Source organism: Euprymna scolopes, chromosome 16 (genome assembly GCF_053919585.1).
Source record: "Euprymna scolopes isolate OS-2025 chromosome 16, ASM5391958v1, whole genome shotgun sequence".
NCBI classification, from domain to species: Eukaryota; Metazoa; Mollusca; class Cephalopoda; order Sepiida; family Sepiolidae; genus Euprymna; species Euprymna scolopes.
In genome coordinates this window covers 56,181,556-56,200,511 of record NC_136497.1, presented here as the reverse complement: position 1 = coordinate 56,200,511, position 18,956 = coordinate 56,181,556, and the positions used below count along the sequence as shown (strand labels likewise).

The window sequence follows — 18,956 nt, the reverse complement described above, 5'->3', positions numbered from 1 at the left end:
GGAGATCTGGTTTTCCCCAACCTGTTGGGGAAACAACAAAACCAGACAAAGTTGAGTAAAAAAACAAACCCAAAAGAACTATCTCGCAGTAAAATTAAATACGGAATTAAATTCCGCATGCACCGTCCACTTGTGCGGTTATGAACGTTTCATTCACTGTGGCGTGATGTTTGACCTCATTAAACACGCACCTGTCACATCACTTTTTAAGGATTTTATTTCACACATTCTCACTTCTCTGCCATTGTAGTGTGGCGGTAAGTCCTCAGCCTATTAACCTCAAGGGTTCGAGCCTACCTACCTAAACTTTTTTTCTTTTATATCTCCAAACAACCGGGCAATGCTGGGTACCCCTGCTAGTAATCAATAGAAGATTAATTTTATAATACATACGCAATCTGCATAAATTAAAATATGTTTAAGTGTAGTGCACAATCGAGCAAGGGTGGCTGGCTGGCCAACCAGTGTGTGTATACACACACACACAGATTGGTGCCTCTTTTGACACCACTTATTGCAGAACACCGAGTAGATGGTGTCACAAAGTGCATTAAACTGCCAGTGCTAATGTGTAATAGATCCAGTTACTTTTATTCAGAGCACCTGTTGAAAAATCCAACTTCCATGAAAAGAGAAATGGTTGCAGGTGTCAAAAGGGTGGATAAATTCATTACTTCAGTAACAATAGATTCCAACAGGTGAACTGACACAACTATACAACATCTATAATGTACATCTGCCACATGAAGTGTTTTCAGGCAGCCATCAACAATTTAACAAAATGGATTCCATTATATGCGAGAATGGCAGCATACAGCACATGTCCAACCTATACTATTGTGTAGCTGCGAAACACATTCAACGATACAATGTCAGAGTAACACAATAATGGCTGTAGAAAATTGCCATTTTAACTCAACAGGCCTCCATAAGAAAGGCTTAAGAAATGTCTTAACTAGTATAGCCACATTGCCTGCTGTTAACCATCTGAAATGCTCCAAAGTATGTTCCACATAGACCAAAACAAAGTTAGGTATGTATAGCTTTATTGTAAATCTAGCTATTTGCCATAGAGCAAATATAGAATAATCATTAATGCTTGGTTGCTAAAGTACTTGTAAAACCATACAAGTGATAAGTAAATGTTAAATCTTTTTAGAATTCATTAAAAAAAAACAAAAAAAACAAACAAAAACATAACTATTCTTTTGGAATATGGACGGATTCATTATCTAGCAATATTTTTTTTGGCAACATATCAAAAATAAAACTTACCGATCAGGGCGCCTGTCTTTATAATATGCAGCTAAGAAGAAAAGAAAAAAAAAAATTAAAATATTAATAATTTAACTAAAAATTTGTTTCCAAGTGAAAATTTGAAGAAAAAAATGCTATGTTTAACTACAGTGGCACAGAAAAATATTCACTATATAAACGTTTTGTGTGCTCTGTCAATGGTACCCGTACCATATACCTAAATGGCAAATATAGTGAATGGTTTGCACTGCCGTAAGTCGATTAAGAAGAAGAAAATATGGACATGCTCGTAATGTTATTGTATAAAAAATAAAATAAAAACTTTTATTATCGAAATGCACCAAGATTCTAAAAATTTATTACGACTGATTTGATAAAGAAACAAGTGGTAATAGAAATTTACCAATTGGACACTTAAAGAACTAAAGTACTTCTTTGAATAATAAGATTTCAAAGGAACATCTAAGTAAGGTTTTTTTTGAGAAGAAAAAACCTATTATCTTCTATCAAATATAGCATACGAGTTACAGAAGGATTTAAAAAGATGAAAGGGGATTAAAATTAATGCAGACTATTGAAGAGCCACTGAGTAAAAAGCTGATGTATATTTCTCTAAAATACACAAGAATATCGCTAAAGATTATCTATGTCGCTATTTATTTGATCCTCAGGGCGGCAAAATTTGACACAAGGGTAGTATTTAATGTAGGGATATCCAGCTTCTCACAAAAGGGCACTTTGGATTTGAAAAGCTTTAATAAGTTCATTCCTTTAGCATACAGTTTTCTCTCTTAGCATCATTTTGTTACAACGGATGAAAAATGTCCACTTTTTACAAGATTAGTATATTCTTTGAAAACGGTGGTAACAATTCTAAATTTTAAACAAAACGGAGGTCTAATTTCTTAACTAGCATAAACTTCTTGATTATCTGAATATGGGAGAGAGAGAGAGAGCACAGAGCCTTAGTATCTCTATTCAACAGGATCTTACATTGTGTATAGCTAAGGTCATTTTTTTTCCCCTAACAAAAACTGCATTTAATTTCAATTTTCAAATATCTTGCATCAATATTTTACTTTTCATATGGGTTTTATATTGCGCGTGCCAGGATCATCTACTGTCACTCATGTTAGAAAAACAATTGCACCTGGATAACTGCTGCAACACTTAAATTCAAAATATATTAATCCCAATGAATACAAGCCACCGGTTCTTTTTTTTTTGGGGGGGGGGATTACATCAATTAGAAGGTTTGAATGTTGATAAATGATAAATTGAAACATTAAATAAACGTGCAAAAATTTGCGTCTAATCTTTAAATACTTACGGTTTCTCGTATCGTATTCAATTCGTGGCCGTTTCACTCGTGGAGATTCAAAGTCATCACGATGACGTCTACGTCTGGAATTTGAAAAAAGGTTTTATTAGTTTTAGTAAATGGTTAACTTAACTAACATTTATGGAACTCCATTTTTTTTTCTTTTTAAATCTGCATAACCGAGCACGATTTCTCAAGCAGTATCTTAAAAAGAAAGAAAAGATCTATTAAACAAGAACCAAACAAAAAAGAAAGCCATATAATTGATCAAAATGTAACCAATGCAATCAATATAGAAACTATTTAAAATTATTATAAATGGTGAATAAACAAAAACACCCAAAAAGAAAATCTATACATATCAGTAATTATACATTAGATTATAACACGTACAAATATGTCATCTACATACCAAGAGCTTAGTTTTCGATTTTTTTTTTTTGTCCAAACGTTTGGTAAAAAAAAAAAAAAGTGGGGAAGACATTTTTTTTTGTTTTTAAAGTAGCTAAGTGTATTTCCAGCATTTTAATTATAGAGACAGATAAAACGAACTAGTTTAGTATGAAACCATATATGATCTCATCCAAAACACCATGCTTTTAAATGTAAACAATTTTTTTTTTTTTTACATTAACTCAAATAGTAATTCCAATTTTTCCAGTAAAACAAATAAAAGACATTTGTACTAACTGATAAAAATAATTACATATTTTTTCCAACTAAAAAATGAAAAGCAGAACATTTTATTTTTTATTCATCTTAAATTTTGTTTTTGATAATATGACATATGCAGATTAATTTAATCCATCACTTTCTTTTGAGGTGTGGATAACGGGTATAGTGGCCAAATATTTATTTTAATAACAAAAGTTAGCTTAAGTAACAAAATGTACAAAAAGAAAACATGAAAATTGAGCAGCTAATGAGAAAAATCTACATTTTCTATTTTCAGTTTTTTTTTTAGGATCAATAAATTTCTAGCAGCAATGTACTAATCAAATTCTATTAATCACTCCTTTTTCAAATTACTTTTGTAAATTAAAATAATTCTTTATCTGCATTATTTTTTTTAATAATTTTATAAAATGGTTATAAAAGTTTTGATTAAATAGTGTCAAATTAAAATATTAATTAAATATAGTTTTAAATTTTTAAATAAACTTATTCTGAAACCGAGTCAATTTGAAAATATATTGTATATGTGTACTGTTTCCATTTGTAAGAGTGTCATACTAAACATGTTCCTTTGAAAAATTTTTTTGCTTAAGCTGAAAAGTCGTTTAAAATTTTTTAATGAATTTAATTTTTATTTTCAATTACATTTCATGTCCTTCTATGGAGTGACATTATTTTGTTTTTAAGTTTTCCGGTTTAAGAGGTTTTTTATTTCTTAATTTCACTAGAAACTGAGCACTTACACTTATTTTTTTAATAATCTGGTAGATTAGTGTTTATGATTATAATTCACTGAAAAAATTGTAAAAAACACCAAAAGAAAAAAAATTAACTGTGTGTGTGTACCGCTTGTACACGTGAACAAAAAAAAAAAAAAAAAAAAATCATTTCACATTTTCGGTTGTTAGCAAAACACTGCTTAATTCACCATTAAAAACTAATGCAACAGACAAAAATGCACACAAGTTATACATTTTCTTGTCTATTCAATCAAATATTTTTAAAAAGCTGACTAGAAATATGCGAGAAATTGCAAGTTGGACAAAGTTCATTATGCTGGACTGGTTGGGATTGCTTTAATAATTTATCATATATTCTGATAACTGGAGAGCTCTAATTAAACTAACTAAACATGTAAGAACATTTTTTATATTCATATTTTCAATTATTTTTAAACAATCGAATAAAACATAGCAAAAAAAAAAAAAATATCTGTTGTTTACATCCGTGCTATCACTGCTGTCGCTGCTACTAGTACTAATATTACAAGATAGTTTTGCATCGAAAGTCGATAGAAACGACCCCTTCAACCTAATATCACGATTTTAAATTGCTAGCTACCACAAGAGAAAATATACAATTATACTTTTAATGGATAAAAACAGTAAAAAGATTTTATTTACTAGTGGGTGTCCAAAGACAATTTTTTTCAAAGTTTTAAATACTCGTCATGTTGAAGTTATTTTTTTTTAACACACAAAAGTGGTCAAAAGTATTTCGGACAACACAAACTATTAAAAGTGATGTCTCTTCTGGTTAGTTTCCAAATTTCATGATAAAATTCTTAATACAAATGTGGTACGGGCATTTACAAATTGAGGGGGGTGGGGGTCTTTACAAAATGTTAGCAAAAACACTTATGATGTTCACATTTTTATCAATTTATTTGCTTAAAACTCTTAAAATATATAATGTACATTATTATTTATTAATTCATTTGAAAGTAAATTCATTTCCAAACAAAACGGTGGTATTTTGAGGACTTAAAGTGCTTTGGTTTTGAAATCTGATTGCCCAAAACCTTTTATCGGTCCATGTTTAGTGCTAATTTAAGAGGGGGGGGTGTCAAGTGTTAGGATTCATTTGTGTCTAAACGGAAGAATAAAAGGAAAATATTAATTTTTTTTGCGGGGGGGGGGGGGGTATCTCTCGTCATATCAAAGAACCAAGAATTTTCCCAACACATCACAGGATGTGAGCATGAAATCATAGCGAATGGCGACGAGGATTAAAAGTGATTTAATTCACATCAAATCAGTGAAATGATGAAAAATAATTACCATAAGGGATGGAGAGATATGATTTTCTTTTATATAGTTATTTCTCTATCCTCTTTTTTTTTTTTTTTGTAAGTTCAGTTTTAAGTTAGTTTTTTAGATTCAACAATCTATCATACCTAGTTCTAGGGAAGAAATTAAAAATGAAATTATTCCATGCAAACAACGGCTTCAAGTCTCCATTGAACAAATAAAGCCAAAGTCAACAGCAATTTTGTCAAGTTATTCTAGAAAATAGTATTAAAAAGAAAAGTGAATTACATTATAAAACAGCTGCAATTAACGGAGTTTCCATCAAATTTAACATCTAAATTCAAATGTTTTTTAAAAAAATCTTTGTTCAAAGCAAAAAAATTCAACTCTACAAACTCCATGTAACCGAACAATCAGATATAAAAATAAAATGTCATGAAATTTAAATCGTTGATTTATATTAAACGTTTAAATTTTGAATATTAATTGGCAGTAAAAACTTACCAAAAGATAGACAATTTGACTAAACCAAGAAATGAAAATGTTAGCAAATGCCATTTGGAATTTGGCTTGCGTCAATGAAACTATTGATGGCTTCAGTTGAAAATACACTATAAATATTTTGGGACATATCCTTTAAAATTGAAGAGACCCATTTTTGAAAAATGAAAGATTAAAATATCAAATTATTTTATTTGATATCAAAAACAAGAATCTATGGACCACATTTTTTAAATCTATCAAAGTAGTTCAAAATAAAGTTATAGGTAGAGAAAAAAAATTAATTTTTAAACTGTTCCTATTTTTCAAATTAAAATTTGGAGCAAGGTAAAAGGATCATATCTCTGGAGCCCTTTGACATTTAGAAATGTAAAATAAGCATCATTCAATTTTTCTCATGCAAATTATTTAAATTTGAAAATTAATCTGCATCAATTCTTTGACATAGAATGACACCAAAAGAAATCCTGTAAAGATATGGAATGCAGATAAAACTCGTTCCCATGTGTGAAGAAAAGACTCAGATCTTCTCTCCACTCACTAATGAGAAATATCAGACTAAAAATAAAATACTCATTTGTCTGATAAAATAATAGTGCATGAAAGAAACAGATTGTATTTTTTTAATTTTATTTGGGAAGAGAAAGGAAGAAATCGAAACTCTAGTAGCAGTATGTTAAATTATTCTTGATATTTTGTTAGAGATTAGCAGGGGGCGCTCGGACCTGCCGGGTCGTAAAAAAAAAAAATGCTTAAATTTAATTCATGAGATTTTGTATTATAAGAGAGCCAATTCTCTATTGAATATTGTACCTAATATATAGTACTGATTTCAAAAATGACTATCCGCCAAAATCTAAACATTTAGCACTCCAGCTGCATTCCCTACTGACGTAGCTATCAAGAAATAGATAAGATGTAATATTCAATGACTTGATGAATTGAATTTGGGCATGCGCAGAAAGAAATAGAAATATGTTGGCAAGTTGAAATAAACATGTCATTTCAACTTGTCGATGTACATCATCCATCCAAACAAAAACTTTGCTAGTTATAAACTATCCTTAGTGTATGATTATTATTTCTTGTTAATTTCAGTGTTATGTGATCAGTAGTTTAAGAGTTTATTGGTATTTACACAGACACACGTCTGTTTTAGTTATATAAGACCCCCCCCCCCCAAAAAAAAAAAAACAGGAAAGTATCAAAAGTTGAAACGATTGAATAAATCAGTTTAGTAAAATCAGGAATATTAAAAATAATATCAGTGAGAAAAAAAAAATTGTGATTGTCTAATTATAAATAAGATATACAAGTTGGCCATTTCCTCTAATCTTATTTCGAACAGAAAGTAATCCATTTTCAAATGAAGGAACTTTAAATTGTAAAGAATATTTTTATCCATAGATTTTTTTTTATTTGTAGTTTTTGAGAAGTTAAAATTGTGGGGGGGAAAAAAAAAAAAAAAAATACTTTTTTTTTTAAACGAGGGTACCAAAAACAAACTGGTACAGGTTTAACCTTCCTCTGAGGTCATCAGATCTAAGCCCGTGTTCAAGACTCACATTACACATTCATCATTAATTTCACATAATTTCTTTCCATGCAATGCATATCTGCAACTCTCACTAGCCAGGTTTCACTTCTATACATCATGCTGCATATACATGCCTATTACTATTCCCATAGTCAACAGCGGTAATTTAAAAAACCTAAAACAGTAAAACTCTCTTCAAATTCAAATATTGTAGATGTGTGAAAATAAACTTTAAATGAAAAATAAAAAAACTTTCTATTCACAGTTTGATTTTATTTAGCTACGAACAATACTACAATCAGAATTTACAAATTTATTGATTTGTCAGTATATTTCTTTATATAAAAAAAAAAAAATGTACAAGACAAGACGAAAAATGAAAGTAAAAATGATTATATCTCAATTTTGAATTATTAAAAAGAGAAAAGGGAACCATATGTGGAAATACATTTTCATAAAATAAAACAAGAGTGAATAACTTTGATGAATAATTCTTGAAAACTGTAAAGTTATCAAAATAAACTGCATTCTTATAGATTAAATAGTTAAAACAGTTATGCCATACTAGTGGGTAATTGTTACGGCTTTACCTTATCATGTGGTACAAAAAAAAAAAAAAAATTCTTCGTTTCTTTTTCTCTCTTAGTTTCCCCTCTCTGTCCTGCTCTAAGTAAATCTGTCGACCTAGTCCACAAATTCCAAAATTTCATCATGACAAGTTTCAAGAAAAAATACACGATTAAACCCGGTTCTCCAACTTCCAACGTAGACCCCTACTACCATGTCTCCTTCTCCAACATCAGGGGTCTACGTTCTAACCTTCCAGAGGTTGAAACCCAATTACAGGAGACTAAACCAGACCTTTTATTTTTAAGTGAAACTGGCATTGGACAGGCTATTTCCCTAGATGAGTTTGCAATTACAGGATACTCTAACTTAACTTCTAAATCTGACCCCCAAGATCGCCATGGGCATGGAATATGTGCCTATATTAAAGATAGCTTTCCATGTGGGAGGGACATCTCCAGGGAAGATCCTAACTTACCCTATATGTGCTTCCGGGTTGCTTTAGCTCACACTACTGCATTTATATTTACTCTCTATCGCCCCCACAACAGCGGAGTTACTATCTTTCAAAGCATATCTGAGAAAATTGACCAAGTCCTTTCTACTTATCCTTCAGCTAACATTCACGTATGTGGAGACTTCAATGTTCACAACGTCGAATGGTTGACCCACTCAAACAAGACCGATGATGAGGGGAGGTTCTGTCATGATTTCTCCATTGCCTATGACCTCACTCAGATTGTTCAGGAACCTACCCGTGTGCCCGATAATGACGGCCAGTATGCGAGCCTACTAGACCTTTTTCTCACAACTTGCCCTGAACTATGTTCAGTTTCTGTTCTGTCGCCTCTTGGATCTTCCGACCACTCTGTTGTATCAATTAAGATAAAAATGAAATGTAATAAGTCCCCAGACGTACCACTTCATCGTACAGTATATCGATACACTAAGGCTGACTGGGATAGCTTCCGTACATTTATATCTGATCTACCTCTGCATTCCATGTTTAAAAAGGATGTGTCCTCTATAGTATTAGACCTAACTGAATGGTTAATTGTAGGTATTGACCATTTCATACCCTCTAAAAAGTTTCAGCAAAAACCTAACAGCCAGCCATGGTTCTCTCCAGAATGTGCTGCTGCCATTGCGCACAGAAATCACTTTTTCCACTGCTTCAAACGTAATAGATGTATGGAAACTAAAGCCGTTTTCAGGACTGCCAGCAACCATTGTATGAAAGTAATAAGGAACGCAAGAGAGTTGTATGCTCAATCTGTTAAGTCCAAAGTAGCTGAGCAGCGGCTTGGTTCCCACCAGTTTTGGCAAATAGCAAACAGAATCCTGAACAGAAGCGTGTGCTCCATCCCAACTATTATCAATGGACCTGAGGTAATCTCGTCAGCATCAGACAAAGCCAAACTCTTTGTCAAGAACTTTGCAGCTAATTCTACCCTTTGCGACCAAGACCGCCAACCCCCAATATTTACTCCTCTATCAGAAAACACGCTATGTGATATACGTATATCTGTACGTGATGTTGCCAAGCTAATCAAAAACCTTGATTCCAGTAAAGCAACTGGCCCTGATGGTATTCCAATTATAGTACTCAAAAAACTTCAACCTGAACTAGCGCCCATACTTACAAAACTGTTTAAACGTTGTCTTAAGGAGAATAGTTTCCCATCTCCCTGGAAAATCTCATCAGTATGCCCTGTATTTAAGAATTCAGGTGATCGCTCATCCCCCTCTCAGTACAGGCCAATAAGTCTCCTGTGCGTCATGAGTAAGTTGCTAGAATCTGTGTTAAATACAGAAGTAATCAAACATCTCAACAAAAATAACCTTCTTAGTGACACTCAATATGGTTTCCGTTCTGCTAGATCTACAGCAGATGTCCTTACAGTTATATCGCATAGGATTAGCAAATCTCTCGACGGTGGCAATCTTTCTAGGGCAATTGCTCTTGACATATCTAAAGCCTTTGATAGGGTATGGCATAAAGGTTTACTTCATAAGATCGCTAGCTATGGTATAGCTGGAAAAGTCTTCTCAATTATTAAATCATTTCTTTCTGATAGGTTCATAAGAGTAGTAGTTGAGGGGCAAAAATCAGAAGCTCTCAGTATTAATGCCGGTGTTCCTCAGGGATCCATCCTGGGCCCAACTCTTTTCCTGATCTACATTAATGATCTTCCAAATCATATCCTTACATCATTTGTAGACATTTATGCTGACGACACTACCATTTATGGTACCACATCTAAGACAGTAAACGAGCAAGTACTCTCCAATTCTCTCTCCTCTGATCTTGAGCATGTAGTACAATGGGGAAAGGAGTGGCTGGTTACTTTTAATGCATCTAAAACCAAGCTTCTCTCTTTACATCATCAACATTTTAATCCACATTTGTCATCAATTGAAATGAATGGCTCTCGTCTTCAGGAGGCCTCAAGTTTTGACAAGCTTCTGGGCTTGACCATTACTCCTGATCTTAAATGGAACACGTATATCAAATCTGTTGCCAAGGCCGCTGGAAAAATGGTGGGATCTTTCTATCGATCCAGTAGATATCTCACTGCTGATGCTATTCTCTATCTATATAAGAGCCAGGTACGTCCAAGGATGGAATACTGTTGCCACATCTGGGCAGGAGCTGCTAGAAAGGACTTGTCCTGCCTTGATAGAGTTCAAAATAGACTTCGTAGCCTCGTAGGAGATGTCCTTTTCTCCTCCTTACAACCTCTATCTCACAGAAGAGATGTTGCGAGTTTGTCTCTGATGTATCGTTATTTTCATGGAAAGTGTTCAACTGAGCTTCAATCTATGGTCCCCCCCTCGCCAAACTTTCACAAGAAACACTCGTCTAGCTGTAAACACTATCAATAATTTCCCCCACTCTTTATCTGTGCCTAAACCTAAACATAGATTCCATGAACAAAGCTTCTTTCTTAGAACTGCACGCCTGTGGAATTGTCTTCCGTTTTCTTGCTTTCCGGCTGACTACAATATGGTTGTGTTCAAGTCTAAAGTAAATAAGTTCTTGATGAGCCGTTCCATATAAGTTATTAAATATACCAAATTTTCATTACTAATGATTACTATATTGACCAATTTCTACTGTACACTCTTTAACCCTTATCCTTGAGTGGCCTCTGGGCCTTGATAATGTGGTGATACCTTTGTAAAAAAAAAAAAAAAAAAAAAAAAAAAAAAAGTTTACCTCATACTGAATATATACTGATACGACTGTAGATTCAGCATTCCAATTCTATCAGACTGAAAGGATTTGGGTTTAGCATATCATTACTAAAACATGGCATGCCTTTCAAAAAAAAAAATTAAAAAAAAAATTTTTTTTTTCAATTTGACTAAGTTTCAGGCCCCAGAATACCAGTTTCCTCATAAAAATTCTTACAAAAATACTCATACCATGTCTAAATTCAAAAAAATCCCTTTTTCTTTCATAACTGCTTATGGCAACATGCAAATTAAATTTACAAATGTATATAATTTTTTTTAATTTAACACAATCATTTCTTAAAAGATAATAATAGTGAGAATATACAAAAAAGAAAATTTAATGTTTTTAAAAGTTTCAAATAATTAGATAATTATTCTGATTAAAAAAAGTTATACAAATTTACTACCAATATTTTTGTTGCTGATAAAGTTTTTGTGTATTAAGTATTAATCAGATTGTATTAGTCTTTTTTTTTATCACTATTAGCAACTAAACATTTTTTAATGAACTAATTATATTTTAATAATTTTGTAAAATTAGTTATTTAATTTTATTATAGTTTTAAAATTTATTTGTATTTTATGGTAATGTAATTCAATAACTTATTTTGAAAATATGTGTATATTTTGCATAAGTTTTTGAGTGACACCATTTATGCCATGCTAAAATTCTTTCAGAAGTAGGCATTACTGTAGTGTCAAAAAGGGATGCAATTGGTAAAACTAATTGGATGAAATTACCAAACTATTAAAAAAAAGTCAAATATAAAAAAAACTTTGACTAAGTTTTTTTTTTTTTTTTGCATTTATTTCATACTTGGAAAAAAAATATTGTACTCATGGTTCAATTTTGTAATTAAAGTTTAGGTAAAAAACCCAAACAAAACATTTATCACTAATATATGCTATGTTAGTAAGTAAAATAAAATCTTTCTTTGAGGGTTTAAATTTTTAATCTACAAATACAATTTTTGTGATCTTTTTCCTTTACTAATAAAGAGTAATGTTCCATTGTTTTCATTGGAATTTAAGGTAAAAAATGACAGGCATACAGAGTTGAGAAAGCTAGCTTTATAAACAGATACTTTAACTAGTTTCATATTTTGAAATCCAGATAGAAATGTAATCTAATAATTCTATCACAAATTTCAAACTAGTTAAAAAAACAAACAAACCTATATAAGATTACTCCCAAACACACCAAGTACCTTTGTGTGAAATTTGATAAAAATCAGCCCAGTCATTTCCGAATTCATACGGAACGAACTTACAAAGTTCCTTTTATGCGACGGTATATTTTGTAATTAAAAATCTGAAATTTTTAATCTACAAAAACAATTATTGATGTTATTTAGTGATTTTTTTTCCTTTACTGATAAAATAGTAATGCTTCATTGTTTTCATTAGAATTTACGGTAAAAATGGTATGAATACAGAGTTGAGAAACCTAGCATAAACAGATACTTCAACTAGTTTCATATTTTAAAATCAAGAAAGAAATATAATCCAATAATTTTATCACAAATTTAAAACTAGTTAAAAAAAAAGAAAAGAAAAATGAAGGATCAACATTTTTTTCTTATACCGATTTAAAATAAATATTTCTACTACCTTATACCGATTTAAAATAAATATTTCTACTACTAATAAAATAGAATTATAATTGCTATCATACAAAGAAAAACAAAATATCAAAACAAGTACATATATCAAAACTTGTGTTTTCAATTCTGTTCTGTCAGGGTGAAGGTTGCAAATTTATAACCAGTGTCATATCTATAAATAGACTCCTCCTACCTAAGTAAAACTTGAAATTACATTAGATGAGTATATTACATTGGATTAGTATATTTCATTTTGATCAAAGAGTGCACCATAATATTGCTGAGTTAGAGTTCATGCTAGACATCCATAAAAAGGAAATAAAACTTTTTACTTCATTTTATTTGATTTATAAATAGAAAATAGAAATAATACAAAGTTCAGAATTTAAGGAAGATTATTCGGTGATCTTCATTTTCAGGAAATCCCAGGTACCCTTCAAAGGGGTGAAAGACTAAATGTATAAAATAAATTTAGTTAATGTAAACTGTACTTGGATTCTCTCTCACAGAATTAATGAATACACTCCCTTCTTCAGTCAATTGAATATTATAAAATGTACAAAAAAATAAAAATAAAATATGAGCCTGGAGTGAGGGAAGAGGTATGTAGTTTCGCATGAATGATAATAATGAAATAAAAGTTTTATTCAATTTATAACATTTTGATATAGCTTATATATGTATAAAGTATGTAAAAAGTTCCAAATGTTACAAAAATATCAAGACTACATACACACACACCTCCTTCCCCCCGTTTTTCATAGATGGGAAAAATTCTTTGACTAAACACAAGAGTATTTTTTCTTTCAAATGCAAGATTGTAATATCTTATAAAGTAAACCAAACTTTTCTGTGGATCTATAATTTATGTTTGTTCACACGCGCTCAATATTTAATGTTTCACTAGATCATGTCAGTTGTTTTTAATGCATTTCAAACCAATTACATCAAAAACATACTTTATCTTCTTCCATATTCTATTTTTTTATTAATATGAAGAGAAAGTAAGAGTTAATATTCCCCTACGCAATACATTCTTTCTTATACTCTTAGAAACCATGGAAAAAATAAAATAAAATAAGAAAAATAAAAATAAAATAAATTTTAGTTTAAACCTTTGTTTTAATTTATCGACTTTAACAAATTCAGACAAAGATTTATCAATAAAAATGATCACCAATGATTGAAGTTTATATTTCACAAGTAAAAATACAATTTTAGATGAGAAATCAATTTTCTACAAAACGTGTGATTGCGCAGCAATCTCCAAATAGTACATGTTTTAATAATAGCTGATTAGAAAAAAAAATACTTTGTACCATTTTAAAGTTGATAATCATTTCTGGCTTTAGAATTCTTAGCAACTCCTCACATTAAACAAAACTATTTACATACAATAATTTTATAAACTATTAAAACATTGTTTCAATTTAGATTTATAACAATTTTCAAGAATTTGAACACCAGAAATGACTTTTAAAAGCGTCCAAATTCCTTTTAAATTCGAATGTTCACAACATAATTCATTAGCTTTTTTCTTTTTTTTTAAACTATTAACAAAAAAAGATTAATGGCTGACTTCAACCAAAATGCATTGTGGTGAATTCAAATTATTTATAGGATTTTTAAGTTACTATATTTTACACTATTGCGGTTTTGATTTCACTGAATATTCTATAGTAAACAAACAAAAAAAGTCAGAGATAAGACAATTTTGTTAGCATAAAGATAAACAGTCAAGCAGTAGGAGGGGAAAAACATTGGTCAAAATGTTAAAATTTTCCATTTTGCCCTACAAAAAAAAAAAAAAAAAAAAAAAAAAAAAAACAACTTTCTTTTAGTTTTAAAACGTGTTCACAATTTTTATATAAACAACGCTACTGTTATTATAAAAGAATCAATAAATCTCTTCAGAAAATTGCATTTTTATATGAAAAACTACAAAACATTTAGAAAAAAGTATTTTTCCTTTAAAACACTGTTTCACTAATTTTAACAGCATTTTTCTAATAGAAATTCACCAAGCTAAAGTGATCCAACTTTGTGACTTACAGCCAATCAAATGGATCGATACAAATGAGATTAATGGCATCCTTTATCCAATTTTCAGGCCAAATTAAACCAAATTCCAAAGCAAAGTATAATTTGTAAGAAAGGTTTACAATTGTTTTTATTTTTATCTTATCGATATAAGAAAACAAAAGGAAAAACATTTAGATAATTCAATTTCTATCATTCGATATATGGTTTGAGATTTTATACAAATTTTGTTTTTCAGATGAATATCTCCTCTCAAAATAATGTCTGCTGTTGTGAACATATTAAAAACGGAGTTACAAGAAAAAATACACTTTCTTAGTTAAAGAAAGCAAACTATCGAAGTATCAAATGATTTAAACAGAATTCTCATTGAATTACTACGGGACACTAATACAGAAGTTATAAAGCTGAAGCAATTCTACCAACTGGACCATCATGTCGTTTTCTAAATCAGATGGAGATGTGACCAATAGCAGAATCATTCAATGAGACCACCGTCATAGAATTATTGCAAGATATCATGGCTAATCATTCTTGTGGGTCTGGACATGCCATGGACTTCTGTCTAATCCTAGAGTTGTCTCTTTAAAGAGACACAAGCATCAATTTAAATCCACTCTAAAAAAATAAAATTTGACCCACTAACACAAGCAGCAGCAGTCATACACAGACGGACAAGTACAAGCAGACAAAAGAGACAAGAAAAATATTTTAATGGAAGCTCCAACTCACAATCATTAATTTTATGCTACTTAAAAAATAATTTGCATGATCAGATTGTCCTTGTTGATCATTTATAACAGACATTAGAAACAGTGTGGAGGAGTAGGATTTCTGAAATCCCTGGATTCAGTGTTGCGAAGTAACAACTGATAAAACTTTTGCTGTTCAAAATGTTTGTATCACAAATTAAGCAGTTTAATCCAATGTTTTAGAAATAAGTAGAAACTTATGTTGCGAAAAGCTAACACATTCAGTGGCCTCTAAACATTGCGTTAACCAAGGTTGTGGAGTGTGACTTTGTAAGAATGCTAAGAGTTGAATTTTTTAATCTCCAATGAATCAACAGTCTGAATATTTGAAGACTTGAAAATAAAAAAATTAAGAATCCCAAGAGTCAAACTTTATACCTTCCAACTCTGCAACCCTGGTGCCACAAGTGAAGACTGATCCACTTATTAAAAACTCATTACAAAAACTTAAATGTTCTTTCACATTTAATCAAATATCCATTCACAGAACAAAACTCAATTTTAATGATAGACATGAAAATCATTCTCTTACATAGTGTCTGGTCACCCATTTGATATTGACCAGGTTCAATATCACTTAACCTCAGGGGATTTGATAAAGTGGTTTATCAACCCGACTGTGCCCTGATTTTTGCATTAAGATTTTTAAGGCAAAATGGTGATATAGGCTTATGGACTAGGAGAAGGAACACAAAGAGGTCCTCAGTTAAATAAAAGAAATACTAATGGTGTCTACTAGTAATTTAATAAAAATCTGAACCCACATAATCAGTTCATTATTATTAAAATGGTACTTGATACCATCTCAGAAAATAAACACATTGAAATATTTACAAACAGATTCAAAGGAAGATATAGTTCTCCCTCATAAAACTATTTTAATCATGTATTTATGATGAAACCATGATCAAATTATATATATTAGCCAATCTCGCTTCTAACAGTGAACTCTATAAAAGGCGAGAACACAAGATCAGCTCAACGTCCTATTTTTACTGGCCTAAGCCACATTTTCAGCTGGCCTCCACATCACTTTTTTTCCAACCCTGAGAGTGGCTGGATCGATGGCTTTGTGGATGAAGTCATCTGAATGATGACAATGAATGTAACCAAACCAATATAACCGTCTGCTGAGGAGAGCTTGTTGTAGAGAGGATATGTTGAAGTGAGAATGAACAGTAGCAAACACAAAGAATGAAACGTAAACAGTAGTGGACGAACACTTCAAACTCTCATAGGTTACTTGCTCTCATCAGCCAGGTTTCACAGTCATACAATAAAATGGTGTGGACAAGAGCTTGATAGATGCAGATTTTAGTCCCAAGTTTTATTTCAGGTCTGGACGACAACCAAGAAAATGAAATGAGTACTGCTAATGATATTCTCCTCTTTTTGACCTGTTGTGATAATAGAGCCAAGGTATTTGAAATGATCAACCTCTTCATTTCAAGACACAAATGCGCAGATACTCAAAACGATTTTAAGATCCAATTGTCAAACAGCTTCAGTAGATTTCAAGATCTCCAGCAAGACGGTACTACTGTGGAGGACCTATGGCATTCCTTCAAAAACAGTCACGCAACAAACTCTTGGTACTACCAAACATTGTACCAAAGATTATATCCCATACTGCACTATTGATCTAGCAAACAAAACAAGCCTGTTGCTTTGAAACTAATGACTTGCTGCCTTTGCTGCAAGACTGCCCATTCCAAAGGGGCTGATCGCAATACATACTGGCAAAAAATGGTTGAAGAGATGGAGCCAGCATTATCTGTTGGGAACTCAAGAAATATGCACAACCTTCTTTGCTCAAGCACGAAACTGTTTAGAAGCAGCAGTGAAGTAATCTCCAATCTGCAAGAGGAACCCATAACTAACCTTGATGAACTTCAACAATGGAACAATCACTTTGCTATATTGCATAACCATTTAAATCACCAACCCCAACCAAACTTGATCCTAAAATGTCACCACTAATGTCTATAACTGCCACTACTCCTCCATTCATTGCCAAAATTATGGAAACCATCAAGAAGCTCAAAGACAAGGTGGTCTTCCAAATGAGATCTATAAGCATTTTCCCAAAACTGTGATTCCACTCCTTCACCAGATTATTTCCAGTGCCTGGGAATTTGAAAGTCTTCCCCAGGACTAGAGCAATGCTGTTTTTCTCTTCAAGAAAGGAGACAAATGTTGCTGCAGCAACAACCAGGGTACAAGTCTCATTGATACCGCTGCTAAAATCTTTGCTACTATTTTGCTGAAGCGATTTAAATTTCAGCAGGATGCGCAGACCAGACTGAAACAATATGGATTTCGTCTTGACCGGAAATGCACTGACCAGTTTTCATGCATCGCTGGTGCTACCAGCAAAAAAAACTTATTTGTTTCATTGACTTTGCTGTTGCATTTCATTCTGTTTACCATAGAGATCTTTGACAGATTTTAAAGGCAGACAGTGTCCCACCCAAATTCATCAATCTACTTAGAGCACACTAACTTTCCATTCTTACAAGAGTTTGTACGCAGGGTTAGGAATCACAATCTTACAATATTCAATCAGATGTTCGTTAGGGATGTCTTACCACCAACTCTGTTCAACTATGCCATCAATTAGATACTTCCAGAGCCTTGGCTAACTTTCCCTGTGTCACTGTGGGGGCCATGATTTCCAAATATCAGGCCTTGACTATGCAGACTATATTGCTATACTGGGTGAAAAATTAGCTGACCTCCAATCTGAAATAGATGCAGCTCCTGATTGCCGGTTTCCTCCCAAATGAAAAACTATTAATTGTATTTGACAAGAAAGGATTTACAGATGCTGAATATTTAAAAATCTTTAATAATATAGTTAGGATAATTGTGAATTTATTCATTTAGATACATATCAATAGAAAGAAAAAAAGAAAATGATCAAATAATTTACATAAAAACTGAAAATGCATTCATATGTAAAATTTTCTTCGAAAAACAACGAAAATGGTTCCAAAAGTGCCATCCTCCTCCCCAAGAACTTCAAATATGGTGTTATGAAAACCATGAAAGGACTGTCTTCCTCAGTAAATCCTGAGCAACATCAGGTTTTCTTACAAGTATATTATGGTTGTTTGTTGCTGGTGACAAAGAAGGTGGTTTTGTTTCACAGATTCTCTCAGAGTTAAAAGATTTTTGTTTGCCATGGAAAGGACACATTGAAAACTACAAGCTTTGTTTACTATACACATGATTGAGCCACAACATCGGACAAAGTAAAATAAAGTATACATTTTTTGGTGGTTGTTCAAAGCGGCAACAGATTGATTTTTTAAAATACTAGCATGGGTGCCCGGCGTTGCCGGGGTCTTTGGAAGTTTAAATTAAGGCTAGACAATCGAAAAGAGGGGATGACTTTCGAAAATATCGGCGAAAAAAAAAAAAGCAAACCCT

General features: G+C 31.8%; 1 protein-coding gene across 4 annotated transcripts in view; it reads right to left on the bottom strand.

Annotated features, from left to right (window-relative positions):
• The window catches only part of LOC145295976 (YTH domain-containing protein 1-like), an 87,396-nt gene that overhangs the window by 14,523 nt on the left and 53,917 nt on the right, over positions 1-18,956 (bottom strand). For all 4 annotated transcript variants that reach the window (XM_080141912.1, XM_080141910.1, XM_080141911.1 and 1 more), the window contains exons 12-13: positions 2,588-2,661; positions 1,276-1,306 (exon numbers count right to left, since the gene is read on the bottom strand). In XM_080141912.1, the coding sequence (XP_079998038.1) occupies positions 1,276-1,306; positions 2,588-2,661 (105 nt within the window). The remainder of the gene's footprint in view (positions 1-1,275; positions 1,307-2,587; positions 2,662-18,956) is intronic.